Source organism: Bos grunniens, chromosome 1, assembly GCF_055505025.1.
Source record: "Bos grunniens cultivar Pamir isolate PY7600 chromosome 1, Bosgru_T2T1.0, whole genome shotgun sequence".
Lineage (NCBI taxonomy): Eukaryota > Metazoa > Chordata > Mammalia > Artiodactyla > Bovidae > Bos > Bos grunniens.
The window spans coordinates 88,333,104-88,348,179 of record NC_141165.1 but is presented as its reverse complement, the minus strand read 5'-3'; the positions used below and the strand labels follow the sequence as shown (position 1 = coordinate 88,348,179).

Below are 15,076 nucleotides of genomic sequence, written 5' to 3'. Positions count from 1 at the left end.
GTACTTTACACACTGTAAGAGCACTCTTCAGACTTGAGGTATTTCCATTCCACAACATCCTTCTCTAAATGACACTTTGGAGAAGATAACACCAGCTGAGTGGGTGGTGGGGTCTGTGGAGTCAAATGGAAAAAATGAACCAAAACCATGTTTCTTTCTTCTTGTCTCTTTCCACCTCCCACCTTTTGTCCTACACTTTCTCTCCTTGACCTAACACTGATGGCAGAACCACGCCCATCCATGGAAATGTGTTTAGAGTGGACTCCATGCTTTGTGATTGGTGATGCATATTGCAGCTATGAGTCTCATATGTCATGTTAACCTTTTCGAGCCCACTGTAACATTCAAGTTCCTTTAATAGAAAATTCTCACAGTCCAAGCTTTTGACCCTGGGGCACTGCTGACTCCCTATTCACTGTGCTTACCTATGCCGTGCTTACCATTCAGCAGAAGCCTCTCTGGATGTGTGTAAAATTCATAGCTACTGCTGCTGGCATTGGCAATGCAGGCCCTGGAGGCTTAAATCAAAGATGTGCAGACTAAAGGCGAGGTCCCTGGAGATAACAGGGAGTTTCCCCCTGAATCTCAGAGAACAGGCTGCTGAGCTGGGCCCCTGGGTCTCCTGTTCCTTCCCTTCACCCCTTTCTTACCCTACCCCTAAGTGCAGCAGCTCTTCTAAGAGGCAGGCTGTGTGCTGAGTTCCAGAAGACAAATGAATAATTGAATGGTTTCTCTCGGTGAGAGTGATAAGTCTCAGTATTCAACTAGCAGAGGGTGTTCCTGTCGCGGGGTCTCTCTCCCCAGTTTTACTGATTCTGCCCCAGGAATGGTGGCAGGCCTAAAAAGAAGAAGGCTGGAGCACTAGGCTGGTTCCTAAGGGAGATGTGCCCATTCTTCTTCTCTGCCCATCTTCCCCCTGCTCCCCAGTGGCTGAGCAAGCAGAAGATGATTCTGTTCCAGGCGAACAGTCTTCTGTGTCTGCCATGGAGTTGAGGGTCTGTTCTCTTTTATATCTCTAGTGCCTACATTTTATGCTAATGGCTGCAGCATGGGGTGGGGATGAGGAAGGTGGCAGGAATGAGAAGGAAGGGAGGTCGTCTCCCTTATTCCCAACATCAGTTAGAATCAAGTGAGAGTGAGTGAGTTTAAAATGACGCCAGAAGAGTGGGAGGGCCAGGAGTGTAGCCAGGCATTGGGCAGAGGAGCCCTTGGAAGAAGAAAAGGGGCACCCTAGGGCCAGGGTTGGAGGGCACCATTGGCTGGAAGCTTGTAAAGGAATGATGAAAAGAACTAACTCCCATGCTACAGGAAGGGATTAGGAGCAAAGCCTGGTTCTGGGTAGGCTCCAGACTGTCACTACAGCTAGAGTGAATGACAATAATTGAATAACACTGTGTTAATTTCTTATTTTTTGTTTTCTTTTTCCTTATTTCCTTTCCTTTTCCCAACTCCCTTTCCCATCTTCTACCTTTTCTCCACCCTGAATCTCATCTTTTCTATTTCCCTTCCCCCTCTCCTCTGCTCTCATGCATACTTTTTCCCCTTCCCCACCCATCCACCTACCCATCTCCTTTCCCCATGCCCTCGTGTTTTACTCCACTCCAACCTCACCCCCAAAAGCTCTCTGGCGGCTGTGAGTTGACCGTGGTGCTCCAGGACTTCAACGCAGGCCACAGCAGCGAGCTGAGCATCCAGGTGGGACAGACGGTGGAGCTGCTAGAGCGGCCGAGCGAGCGGCCGGGCTGGTGTCTGGTCCGAACCACAGAGCGGAGCCCCCCCCAGGAGGGCCTGGTCCCCAGCAGCGCCCTGTGCATCTCCCACTCCCGAAGCAGCGTGGAGATGGACTGCTTCTTCCCCCTGGTGAAAGGTAAGGAGAAAGGAGGGGGAGGGATGAGGACCAGAGGCCGTTGGAGATGTGGCCCACTTGTTAGAAGAGCATCATGGCACTCGCTTGTCTCAGGAACCTGTTTTGACCTGTGGGATTTCTCTGGGAGAAATCTCACTTGTGAAGGGAGTGCATTGGGAGCTTAAAAAGAAAGAGCTATGGAACAACCATGTAACTTTGGGAAAGAATCACTTAATCTTTCTGAATCATTTTCCTCTTAAAAATGAAGGCTGACTTAGATGACCCTTAAGATCCATGGTAGCTCAGTCGGTAAACAATGCGCCTGCAATGCAGGAGACCCACATTCGATCTCTGGGTTGGGAAAATCCCCCGGAGAAGGAAATGACAACCAGTATTCTTGCCTGGAGAATCCCATGGACCCAGGAGCCTGGCAGGCTACAGTCCATGGAGTTGCAAGAGTCAGACACATCTTTTAGCGACTAAACCACCAAGATCTCTTCTAACTCTCGCATTGTATCACCGGACATCCAAAAAAGTTATCTTCCACCCACAGCCCAGTACCTAGATTCCCTTCTCCACTAACCCCTCCCACTCCACAGCTGTTGTCAGCTCCCTGGGCTCCTCCCCCTCCCCAGGCGCTCATGGTTCACAGAAGCCTGAGCAAACCTGGGGGTAACACACAGCCCAAGCCAGCTGAGTTTGACCTTCCCCTCAGCCCTGCCGGGGTCTGAGACACTCATTTATGTGCCTCTGACGTACAAATTGCTGGAGCCTTGGCTTCTGTTTTGTATAAGCTCTGTGTTCTTCCCACTTGATTGTTTATTCACTGTCTCACACCAGGGAGACTGAGCCCCTGGAAACAGTGATTCTCCAGGCGAGGGGTGTCGCTGAACTGGCAGCATCTTCATCTCCTGAGAACTTTTAGGAATGCAAATTCTCAGACCCCACTGCAGACCTTCCGGGCCATTTATGCTGGCGCGGGGCTGCCGTCTGCATGTTAGTAAGTCCCTGGGGACACCGACGCACACTCAAGTACCAGCGCCTCTGACTTCAGAAGTCAAGGCCGTCAGGGCCTGGAAGTCACTCGTTTTACATTGAGGATACTGAGGCCCAGAAAACTCTTGAGCTTCTTTTTGTCACTGGTCAGACATCTACCTCAGGGTTTCCGTGCAACCCTGTGCTAGGTATTTATGGAATGGGAAGAGGAAAGGACCTGATTCTGTCGGGAGGCAGGGGTAAGGGTCGCCAAGGAGAGCTGTTGATCCTACTGACTAATGAAATAGTGGTGTTTTCATTTCTGGAATTCCCTCGGGTCCACCTCTAAAACCTGACTTCCTCCTCTCGTCCACAAGGTGGCGATAGCAGGCTGCATTATTGGTGCTGCCTGGTTCTTCTAAGGGCCTGGAGCAGGTAGGGGTGGTTTCCATCTGGAGAATGGCTGCTAAAAGCTAATTCACCTCACTCCACACGCGCGCGCGCGCACACACACACACACACGCACACACACACCCCTGTGCTCCCCTCCCCCAGTGCAGCCATCACCCGCGTTTCCCTCTTTGCTCTGTATCAGGAAGTTGTGTGGATCTGTAATTGCAGGTGTAGCTCCTGGGTCCTCTGAAGTGGTCACTAGAGAATCTGGTGGTTTTGGGGAAGGGACAAGCAGGGGATCTCAGGTTCTACTTGAAATCTCACCACGGGGGAACCTGGGACACAAAGCGGTTAGAATTGTGCAGGTGAAATGAAGTAATATGTGCAAAACACTTAAAACAGTGCCTGGCACTCAGTACATGTTAGCTGTCAGGATAAGTTATAGTTATTATATCACTTCCACAGATTATTCAGCAAAATGACTGAAAACTCCCATCTCCAGAGACAAAGCCAGGACAGCCATTCATTTGCAGGGAAACTTAACTGGTCACTCATCTCCCAGTGTGGGGTGGTCCGTCAGAAAAGACTTGACTTCCAGGGAGGACCTGGGCTTCTTGCCCTAGGCCTGGCTTCCCTGGTTCCTGGCTGGTTGCATCCCCTCCCTGCCCTGGCCCAACGGGGGAGGTGGAGGTGTCCAGAGAGGGCATACAGTTGGTGGAGAGTTAATTGAAAAATGGGAGCTGAGGATGGGGGATGCAAAATAGAGGCAAGAAAGCCAGGAGACTGTCACAGAACTTTCCAGCTAACTCTGCTGCCATCATGACTTCTTATGAGCACCACCCGTAGTCCTGTCACCATTTCCTTGGCTCTTCCTGTTGGCAGCCTGCTTGCTCTCTCCCAGCATAAGCCAGTTAGGCGGGGTTTCGCATGGCAGCCTGTGAGCTCTCACTGGCTTCTCACCTTGAGGATTCAGGATCCACCCCCCTCCTCCAGGTGCCTGAGTCCCAGCAGTCAGGTTTAAGTCTCTTCTCAGAGCATCCTCACGGCCCTAACGAGGCCTCAGCTGCAAGTATGTACATTCAAGCACACGCCTCATCTTGGAAAAGCCCCTCTGTCTCTCTCTAGGACCTGTCTGGAGTCTCAGCCTCTTAGCAGAAATTCAATAAGCTATTCCTTTTCCCATCCAGCAGGCTGCCTGTGGGCCACCTGGCCTTCTCTCCTCTCCAAGTGACTTGTCTCCAGTGGGCATCCACCTCCTGAGTTATGCCCAATGGAACTGAGGCTGAAATGATCTTCTGGGGGTTGTGGAATAGGCTAGGGCATCCTCCAGTGTCACCAGAGGTCAGAATTCATTTCTTTGTCAATGCCGGAAGGCAACTGGTCGTCTTAACCTTTGAGAGAGCATCAGGCTAGTGCTCCTACAAATCTTAAGGGGTAGGAAATCGTGTGTGTGCTGAGTGCTGCGTGGGTACTCAAGCACGACTGCCATCCCCAGAAATGGACACAAAAGAGCCCTGGATGCCAGCGCTGAGGAGGGAGCTTGGAGAACTACTAGAGCAGGGCTCTCAACTCCGGCTGCCTGGGGTCACCTGGACGCTTTATCAAACGACAAGATCCAGGCCCCACCTAGAACAAGAGGTGTCGGAATTCCCGGAGTAGACCTAAGCGTCAGTGTTTTTCAAGCCCTCCTCAGGTGAATCCAAGGGACAGAAAGGTTGAGAATCACTGCACTGGCCAGCCTCCTCTCTTGTAGGGGCTCTCTTGGGCTCAGGAAAGCAGGGTGACCTCTCAAAGCCACGGAGGGAGTTGGTGGCAGAGCTGGAAGAGACCAGGGCTCCTACCTCCTCGCTGAACCTCTGTACCACACTCTGCCTGCTGGGCTTCCGAGAAGCTCCAGGGCCTTTCTCCAGTCTTTCCTTCCTGAGGCTACTTAGGAGTCAGTGGTTGCTTGTTTCCTCTTGATATCTTTGTGGCAGGACTGCTGGTGGGGCTGTGTGACAAAGCAGAGGGGCCTGCCTTTCCTGTTACAGCCCCCCTGACATCCTAGAGCTTCTCCCTGGAGTTGGGGCCTGTGGACCTAGTCGTTCCTCTTCCTAATCCCCTCTGACTTTCTCAGCAGTGACTGGCGAAGGCAGTACCTTCCAAGGGACAAAGACTTTGCGGTAGTGGTTTCAATTCTGGGGCATCTTAGAACCACCTGGAGGAGACTAAAAAGTACTGATGCTTCGTGCCCCAACCCAGACCAGTTAATTCAGAGCCACCAAGGACCTGGGCATTAGTATTTTTTAAGTTCCTTGGTAATTCTAATGGGTCCAGAGTGACTGCTTTAGGGGTTTGGTGCTGCCTGAGTGTCAGGCATAGGAAGGACTTAGAAGTCCATTGGTAGAGGTTAATATGCAGTTATGTAACAACTCAACAACAAAGAACCAATTCGATTTTAAAATGAACAAAAGACTTGTATAGACATTTCTCAAAAGAAGGTATACAAATGGTCATAAGTCCATAAAAAGACGAAGAAGGCATTGGCACCCCACTCCAGTACTCTTGCCTGGAAAATCCCATGGATGGAGGAGCCTGGAAGGCTGCAGTCCATGGGGTCGCTAAGGGTCCGACACGACTGAGCGACTTCACTTTCACTTTTCCCTTTCCTGCAATGGAGAGGGAAATGGCAACCCACTCCAGTGTTCTTGCCTGGAGAATCCCAGGGATGGGGGAGCCTGGCAGGCCACCGTCTATGGGGTTGCACAGAGTCGGACAAGACTGAAGCAACTTAGCAGCCATAAAAAGATGGGCAACATCACTGATTGTGAGGGAGTTGCATGTCAATACTGCAATGAGAAACCATTTCATAGTGGTTCATCAGGAAAGCTATTATTTTTTTCACAAACCATAGAAAACAACAGGTGTTTGTGAGGCTGTGGAAAAATTGGAAACCTTTACCCTGCTGGTGGGAAAGTTAAATGGTGAATTGCTATGAAAAACAGTATGGGAATGCTCAAAAAATTAAACATAGAATTACTATATGATCTGGATGTATACCCCAGAGAGACTTGAAAGCAGGGACTCAAAGAGGTGTTTGTACAGTTAAGTTCATAGCAAAGATGGAAGCAGCCCGTGTCCATTAGCAGATGTGTGGGTAAACAGAAGGTAGGATATACATACAATGAAATGTTAGTTAGACTTAAGAAAAGAAGGGAACTCTGACACATGCTACAGCGTGGATGAACTTTGAAGCCATTGTGCCAGGTGAAATAAGCCAGACAAAAGAGGACAAATACTGTATGATTCCACGATGTGAGGTAACTACCACAGTCAGAGTCATAGACAGAAAGTGGAATGGTGGTTGCCAGGGACTGGGGAAAGAAGAGGAATTATGGCGTTAGTGTTTAACAGGTACAGGGTTTCACTTTTGCAAGATAAAAAAAAAAATTGGAGGTAGATGATGGTGATGGTTAAACAACATTGGAGATGTACTTACTGCCGCTGAACTGTACACTTAAAAGCAGTCTTTCAAAAAAGCACAGGGTCCAGAAGCACAGTCCAGGTTCTTCTCCACCCAGCTCTGTAGGATACCTGTGTTCCTTTTCTTTTCCTGTATGATTTTTGCCCTGGTTCCAACTGAGCACCCGAAGAAGCTCTAGGGAAATGCCTGTTTGCTTAGCCAAACTAAACAGGGCCTGGTGAGCCCTGGAGCTGCTGTCCTGGAGGAAAGAGGCCGTGCCTGTGGTGGCCCAGCTTGTTTACAGGGAGTCCTCTCTTATGGGGTCTCCTGATGAGTTCTCCTTTATCACCTCGCTGGCCTCAGGAACGGCTTACCCAGGCTGGGGAAGGTGTGACTGTACAGAGCAGCGGAGAACAGTGGGCTCTGGAGGGGTGTGCCACCACAGCTGAAGATGCCACACAAGTCGTGATCCTGCCGACCTGTATTAAGTGTGTCATCAGCTCATAAAAGTACCTGGCAATTATTGGGCCTCACTTAGCGCCAGATTCTGTGTTCATGCTTCACTTTTTCCTCATTTGACAGACTGAAAACTGGGTCTTAGATCAGGTAACTTGCCCAAAGTCACATAGCTTGCTAGTGGTGGATCTAGATTTGAACGCAGGTCTATTTCCCAGGGTCTCACTCTTTCCCACCATGCTCCACCACCTCCCAAGGCTGCAGGTGCTGCAGAGAGCTATTTTACTTTGTTGTCCTTCTCTCTGACTCAGTGCCCTTGGATTTACCCAGTCTAGCTGGGTGAAGGTTGAGAGAGCACAGCCCTGTACACATGATGCCTCCCACTCCCTCTCCCTCTGGTCTCCTGGGCTCCCTTCCCTATGGGCGGTAGTGGCAGACAGACTTGTCCTGGGCGTGCTTTGCCCACTAGAAAGAGCCTGGCTGGAGCAGAATGGCTCTGAGCAGCAGTCTGGCTAGTGGGCTAAATGGGGTCCAGCTCTGCTGGGGGCCGGATACCCGCCGGAGCTGGTCCAACTGGTCTAGCAGATTCGCTGTGGGGTGGGAATTCCCTGCACTTTCTGCTTCAGAAGCGAAAATGCACCTTTACTATCTCCTCTGCTGTCAAATCCAGACACTTAGAGTCTCCTCCTGCCTACCGGCTGGAGAGTCCACTGCTGGTCTCTCTCAGGACTTAATAGTGACTGCCTTCCACTCTGAGGCTCTCTATGGGCTGGTCTTTTCTTTTTCTGTAAAGTTATTCATATTGTCACATGTTCTAAAATAGCATTTGTATCACCTTTCATCCATATCTTCCTGATTTACCTCTATGATCCCATCCTGTTCTAAAAACATCTGCTTTTTTCTCTCCACATCAGGCAAGTACTGTAAGCAACCTAAAGAGATACCAGTCTAAGTGTCCTGTGTTTAATCCATCAAGCATAGCATATATTCGACCTTCATTTTGAGGTCCAATTTATTAGGTTGAACCACATGAAATAGCCATATTTGTAGTCAAAACTGGTTGAAAATCAGAAATTTTAAATGGTTCAATCTAATATGTTATAACCAGCCTATCTTTTTCATAGAAGCATACTTGCAAATCTTTGAGAAAACTGGGGAGGGCTTGGTACTCAGGGAGTCAGATGGATCAGGAAGAGGACAGAATATGAAATGAGTAGAAAGTCACTGAATCTTGGTTTCTGTGACTGTAGGGGAAGCAGATAAACATTCTTATCTCTCACAGTTGCTGGGAGCCTCAGAGGTTGCAAAGTTAAGTAGAAATGCTTTTAAGCTGTGAAGTTGTTCTCTTTGTTATGTGCATAGATTGCTTAGAATAAAACATAAGTGACCCTGCTATGCATGAGGTTTTAGAGTGACATGTAGAAGGACATGGAAGGCATGATAAGAGGTATGGAATAAGAGTCTTGAGGTGAAAGATCGGGGCCGGGGCGGGGGGGGGGGCGTTGTCTGAATCCTTGCCCAGTCACTGGTAAGTTGATGATCTTGGACAAAACACTTAAATCTATAAAATGGGCAATAGTGCCCACTTGCCTTGAGTCAGACTTCTGACCTGTGAGTACCACACAGTCGACTAACGTCCATTTCCCTGTCCTTTGTCGAAGTTCTGATCCCTCTAGAGGGATGCGTCTAGGGTGTCTCCAGCGTGAATCTTCCCCAGGGCTGCTCCCGGGGTCAAGGTGCTGTTTCTAGTTCCATCCACAGGCCTTGTGAAGGCCCACCATTGTCTCCACTCTGCACTCTCTCCCTGCCCTCAGTTTCCCTCCTGGCCTACCCTGAGCCCTTTCTGCGCTACCAACAGCAGATACAGCTGACTCTGATTTCCTAAGAAATAATGGTGGGCTCGTCTATTCTCATTTTCTTTTGCCTCCACCTAGAGGGTAGAGTTTATATATGATATATTTGAACTGAAAATTCAAATTTTTCCCTGGCTTGCGCCTCTCAATGCCCTGTTCTTTCACTGATTAACTCTGGTCATTGAAGGTAACATTTGAATCATACCCTAGAGCTGGGCTGACCCTACGTGATGGAGGGTGGTGCTGAGATGTTGAGTGTTGTTGGGTGGGCATGAATGTGTCCTTCCCCAATTCAAAGAAGAGAAGGACAAAGACCAATTTTGTAAGAACTGCCTTATTTTACTTTCAACTGAATTTCTTTCACTTTCCTCTCTGTGTTAGGATGGGCCAGAAATGACTCAATAGTTACTGACCAAATGGGAGCCCTCCCAGGACAATTTCAGGAAGAGGGAGATGTAGGTGCCATCTAGTTCACACCTTACCCTCCTTTTTATTTTATTTTTCTCTTAAGGATAAGAGATCAGCAAAGCAGTTAGAACTTGCCCCGAGCCTACTTTGTTCTGGGTGAGATGTCCTGCCTGGGACTGGCTACCATTGTCTGATATTATTTAGGACATCAAAGGGCTTGGAATGGAGGCCTCAAATAGAAAAATGTCAGGCCAGGCCACATCCTCCTTTCAGTACGCCCCAGTGTGGTGCTGCCCCAAGAAGAAGTGACGCAGGAGGAGACACTGCATTATCCAGGGAAATGACTGATGCCTCTGGGGACCCTCTGCAGAGATCCTGCCCCTCTCCTTTGTGTAACCAGCCTGCTGACACTTAGCTTATGCCAAACGCCTGTCTCGACAGCATATTTTCATGCCTCCTGGTGCCCACTGTAAATCTGTGAAATATACATGAGAATGGTGCCTCTTATTATTCCCAGGGAGGAGGGTGAGACATGAATAGCAACTTTGCTCCTTGGAGCCTCATGAACCAGCTCAGAGCTGGTAGCGCTCAGAGCTAAAACGAGAGCCTCAGATTCAGACCAAGAGAGGAGAGGCTACCACTGTGTGTGCTTGCTGAGAAGGAATGGGAGATAAATGATAGAGAGGAGAAAGCAAAAACAGAATGTTTCCCAAAGAGAAGATGATGCCGTTTTCTTTTACTAGAGCTACCCCAGCTAAAACCACTTTCCCCACAAAAGAGCAGGGAATATAGAAATGACATGCACAGATTGTAGCTTGGGAGGCAGAGAAGGAGCGACAGAGGTCTAAAGGCTGGAGGGAAGCCCACCGGACCTGCTCAGGGAAGGCCAGAGATGAGAGGATCATAACAGTCGGTCATGAGGAGCAAGCCTTGCAGCCCTCGGCCTGAGGAGCTTTCAGCAGTGGGACTCTGATGCTGAAGAGAGTGTTGAGGACCCTCTTCCCATCACCTCAATGCCTTCCCCTGTGTCAGTCAAACTTTGAAAGCAACCACCCCTCGTCTAGGACCCCGTAGCACTGAACCTGCAGTCTGAGCTCAAACTCTACAACATGGGTGAGGAATCTTTCAGTTTGCAAGTCTTGCCATGTTTAATACCAGCTCCCCATCCTCCGGAGCAGAGAGGCCATCCACTCAGGGACCAGCCTGCCTCTTTTCTTGTCCTTACCTTTGGGAGAGGACTAGGAGGCCTGGTTTCCCCAGCATTGTCCCCCAGCCCCAGCTAGGAACACCAATTCTGATATTATGTCCGTTTGCCTTACTCTCCACAAGGCCTGTATGCTACAGGGGGTGTGGGTGCCTACCTTTGTACACAGGTGGGCATGTGGATAATTACCGTTGCTGGGCTCCAGGCTACAGGGAGGAGGGCTGGGCTCAGCTCAAAACAGTCCATGGCTCCTGTCTCACTTCCAGTGATAACAAGAGGCTCTTGTGTGGCTGCAGGGAGGCTCCTGCAAAACCTGCCCCAGAGCCTGTTCTCTGACTTCATCTCCTCTTAGTTCCCTTCTGCTGCTCTAACAAATTACCACAGACTTAATGGCTACAAACAACACCATATTTATTCTCTTACAGTTCTTTAGGTTATAAGTCCAATGTGATTGTCATTGGACTAAAATCAAGAATCGGCAGGACAGCCTTCCTTCTAGAAGCCCTAGACAAGAGATTGTTTCCTCACCTTTTCCAGCTTCTAGCTAGAGGCCACCTGCATTCCATGGCTTGTGGTCCCTTCCTCCATCTTGAGAGCAAGTGATGTTGCATCTCTCTGGTCCTTCTTCCAAAGTCACATCTCCCTGTGACCACAGAGGGAAAGGTTCTCTGCTCTTAAGGACTCACATGATTACACTGTGCTAACCTGAATAATCAAGTATGTGCTCCCCATCCCAAGGTCCCTAATCATGTCTGCAGAGTCCCTTTTGCTCTGTAAGGTACTGCATTTGCAGTGTCTAAGGATTGTGTGTGGACATCCTTGCGGGGAGGGGCATATTCTTCGTACCATGTCCTACCAACTCCTGACTAGCCTGCCTGACCGAACTCTTCCACAACTGAGTGATGCATTTTCCTTCCCAACACGCACACCTTCTGGAACACCCCATGTCCTCAGGTACCCAGACGACTTGTCACCACACTTCCTTCAGGTCTCTGCTTAAGCATCACCTGATTAGAGAGACTTTCCCTCACTCCTACCCTCTACCATCACCCTGGATACCCCTTTGCTGTTTTACTTTTCCTCGTAGCAATGATGTCACTACCTGGCATGTTTACCAGTGTTTATTGTTTATCCCCCTCCCCAACTGCTTCCCAGATTCCCTGTACTAGTGAAGAGGTTTTGTTTATTTTGTTCTTTACTCTATCCCAGGTAGCCTGAACAGTAGCTGACATGTAAGAAGGTCTCGGTAAATATTTATGGGAAGGAAGAAAGGGAGGAAGGAAAGGAAGGACGGAGGGAGGGAGAGAAGGAAGGAGGGAAGAAAAGAGAAGAGAGGAAGAGAGGAGGGAGGGGAGGAAGAAGAAAGGACCGTGTGTCAGGGACTCCTGAGAGAGTTCATCTGTGACGAGCAGGCTCAGTGTCCTCCATCCCCCGAGGACTGCAGGGGAAACTGGCTAACTTTATCAGGGGGGCCTGAGGATGTGGTAGGAATAATATTATGAGGCCTGTTCTAACTGAGAAAATCTTTGCAAGCTGGCTTCCTGGGAAATCTCCTCTGGGACACACGGGCTAAGCTTACCTCTCATGCATCTGGAATGGTTGAATGTTCAGAAATATAAGGATGGGCAGCGTCTTCCATATCCCTCCTATTCATGAACTCCTCCATAAACTGACTTGAGTTACATGAAGGCAAAATCCACACTGCATTTAATGTATCAGAAACCTCTTCATTGCACCCAGGAATCCACATGCTGCTGCAGCTGCTATTTCTGCCTGTGGGAGGGAAGTGGGCATTGACAGAGTGAAAATACCATCCCTCATAGTGGACACTTAGTAATGGTGAGCCTTCCCAAATTGGAACTCCGTCAGAGTGATAGACGGGCACTTCTTACTGCCCTACTTCGGGAACACTTTGACCTACTTAGAAGTGAACCTTTTGGGAAGTAGATAAAACCTGGAGTGGTTTGCTTTTAGCAACTCCAGCTGCAGTCATCTCTCACTTTGATAAACAGCTTGTCTCCTCCTGAGCTCGGACCTCCAGGAACCCATCCTGGCTGTAGCTTTATCTCACTGTCCCCCAGAAGAGCATGGGCACTGGCTGTTCTGGTGAGACCCCTAGGTCCTTTGTGAAACCCCACGGCCTTCTCATTATCACCTGGCTACCCTTACCTGGGGCTTGGTTCAAACCAGAGGGTGATGAGTGATCCTTCCTTCCTGAAAAGCAGTGTTGGCAGGGCAAGCCAAGCTTAACTTTTTGAGCCAGAATGCGGCAGACAGGTGTCAGCTAGATAGGCAAAGAGGGACACGGGGACACATTTACATGGCATAGTTGAAAACAGAAAGAACAAGCTCAACGGTGGTTTAGTCCTTGGAGTCTAGAAGCCGTCGCTAGGTGAATGGAGACACCCATGGGGCCAGCAGTGGTACAGGGGTTAGACCACACTAAACAGATATAACTAGAGGAGATTACTATGCATACTGCTAGCAATAATGCTTTTTCTGTAGGCATTACTATTAAAATAACACATATAACCTGAGGCTAGCTATCTACATAGACATGATACAATTTTGAAAGACATGTTTGGAGTTCAAATTAAATGCAGAAACAATGTACACATTGCATCTCTTTTATTTTAATCTTAAGTGTTTCTGGTCACTGATAATTATTATTCTTCACATAAAGATGGAACCTGTACTTTATGTCTGGCCTTGGTTTGCCGTCAATTTCCTTTTTGTGCTACAAAAATATTGAACCAACTGCTTTCCTGGAACTCACCTTTTTCCTCTTTGTCTTTGCTCAGGGAACACATCATATTCAGTTTGTGTTTCTCATACAAGATTCCCATATAAATTCCCATATATAGGTTAGCTTAGTGAGTCATAGATAGTAGATATTAAAAAAACAACTCTTTGTTGAATAAATGATCAGTACTTGGCAAGAACCTTGGTGTTTTAAGCCGCAGTTGCAAACGGAGGCCAGGACAGGATACTTTGGGGGAAATTAAGAACCATTCCGGTGTCAGCCATTAGGCAGTTTACAGACCAGAAATCTACACAGGAAGATGGGGATTAAGGAGCATGTGGTTAGTAGCTGGAGAGCGTAGCAGGTGGTGGGAGAATGAGTCAAAGGACCAGCTGTCAGAGTTTGAGAAAGTGAAAATATTTGAATTGGGGTGCTTCCTAAACTCTATACTATGCAGGAAGTAATCACAGAGTCCCAAGGCCCATGGTCCTTAGCCCTGACTTCATATTGAAATCACCTGCAGAGCTTTAAAAAACTCTAGATAGGAATCTGGATCAGAATCTGAGAGTGCATACTGGAGCTGAGATTTACTGCTGGAGGAAAAGGCAGGTAAGTGACTGGTTGGGGTGGGACTGAGGAAGGCAGGCCTGCCCATAGTCTCCGGAAACCATGCCACAGTCCTCTCTGGGCGTGTTGTGTAGAAGGCGTGTACTGTGCTTTTCACTGTAAGAAAGTTCTCACAGGAATCTCTAGACCGGAGTAGGGGCATAGTACAGTTGCTGTTCCTTCTATCTCTAGGCTGAGCTCTCATTAAGAAGCCTGGATAAATGCTGTGATTTTTAAAAACTCTGTTCCTATAGATCTGAGGAGAATAAGTCTAAAGGATAAAATGGGACACACCTGTCAGTGAAAAGGGCAGATGCCTGAAATAATGGTCCACTGTTCCTGAAGCCTGTGGCTAACTTTGGGCGAGAGGTCACTAGTCACTGGTACCAAGCCCAGTGTTGTGGTGTACTAGGCCCAGTACCTCTGCAGGCTGAGACCAGCAGGAATTCTTTGGGGTTCACTGTTGTGGGAAATAGAGGTGAGGTAAAATGGACACACAGACAGGTGATAGCCTAATTCATGCAAGATAGAGTTGGAAACATCACTGAAGACAAATTCTGCCAAAAATAGGAATAAAAGTCAACCATCTGTTTGGAAATTAGGAACACTCCAGAGATAGTGCTGGAGAAGGAAATGGCAACCCACTCCGGTGTTCTTGCCTGGAGAATCCCAGGGACAGAGGAGCCTGGTGGGCTGCCGTCTATGGGGTCGCACAGAGTCGGACACAACTGAAGCGACTTAGCAGCAGCAGCAACAGAGATACTGCTATAGCTCAATGGTTCTTAGCCTGAACTTTGGGAGTGGGTGGGGTGGAGTTTGAAAACCTTGAGATTATAGACATTCCACTATCTTATGCAAAATGATGTTTATTTGGAGTGGGGCTCAGATAAGATCCAGGGATAAATAAAACTTTGGGGAAGAAGTGTATTTAGGTGATGTCATCGAACCTCTCACACACACCCCCCTACCTCTCTCTCTCGTTTCATCTCTTTCCTCTGTGTTGGCTTTTTGGCAAGACGGCCTCCAGCTGCTTTAGGTTAACATTCTATCAATGTAGAAATCTTCTGAGAAGGGATTGCTACTTTCACAGTAGTTCTTGCTGTGGTCTCTAGTTTATGATCATTGGCTGAAATTGGGTCATGTGCTAAAT

The 15,076-nt window shown here is 48.5% G+C and overlaps 1 protein-coding gene and 1 long non-coding RNA gene across 41 annotated transcripts in view; one reads left to right on the top strand and one right to left on the bottom strand.

The window, feature by feature from the left end:
- Window positions 1–15,076, top strand: part of KALRN (kalirin RhoGEF kinase) — a 692,908-nt gene that overhangs the window by 551,272 nt on the left and 126,560 nt on the right. For all 40 annotated transcript variants that reach the window (XR_015164343.1, XR_015164397.1, XR_015164395.1 and 37 more), the window contains exon 34: window positions 1,621–1,867. Coding sequence is in view for 33 of the 40 variants with exons in the window: in XM_086402125.1 (XP_086258251.1) it covers window positions 1,621–1,867 (247 nt within the window). In the remaining 7 variants the exon portion in view is untranslated. The remainder of the gene's footprint in view (window positions 1–1,620; window positions 1,868–15,076) is intronic.
- LOC147379860 (uncharacterized) lies at window positions 12,215–13,493 on the bottom strand. The gene is made up of 3 exons (XR_015164437.1): window positions 13,354–13,493; window positions 12,747–12,861; window positions 12,215–12,350 (listed from the first exon to the last, which is right to left on the bottom strand). It is a non-coding gene; the product is annotated as an uncharacterized LOC147379860 (long non-coding RNA).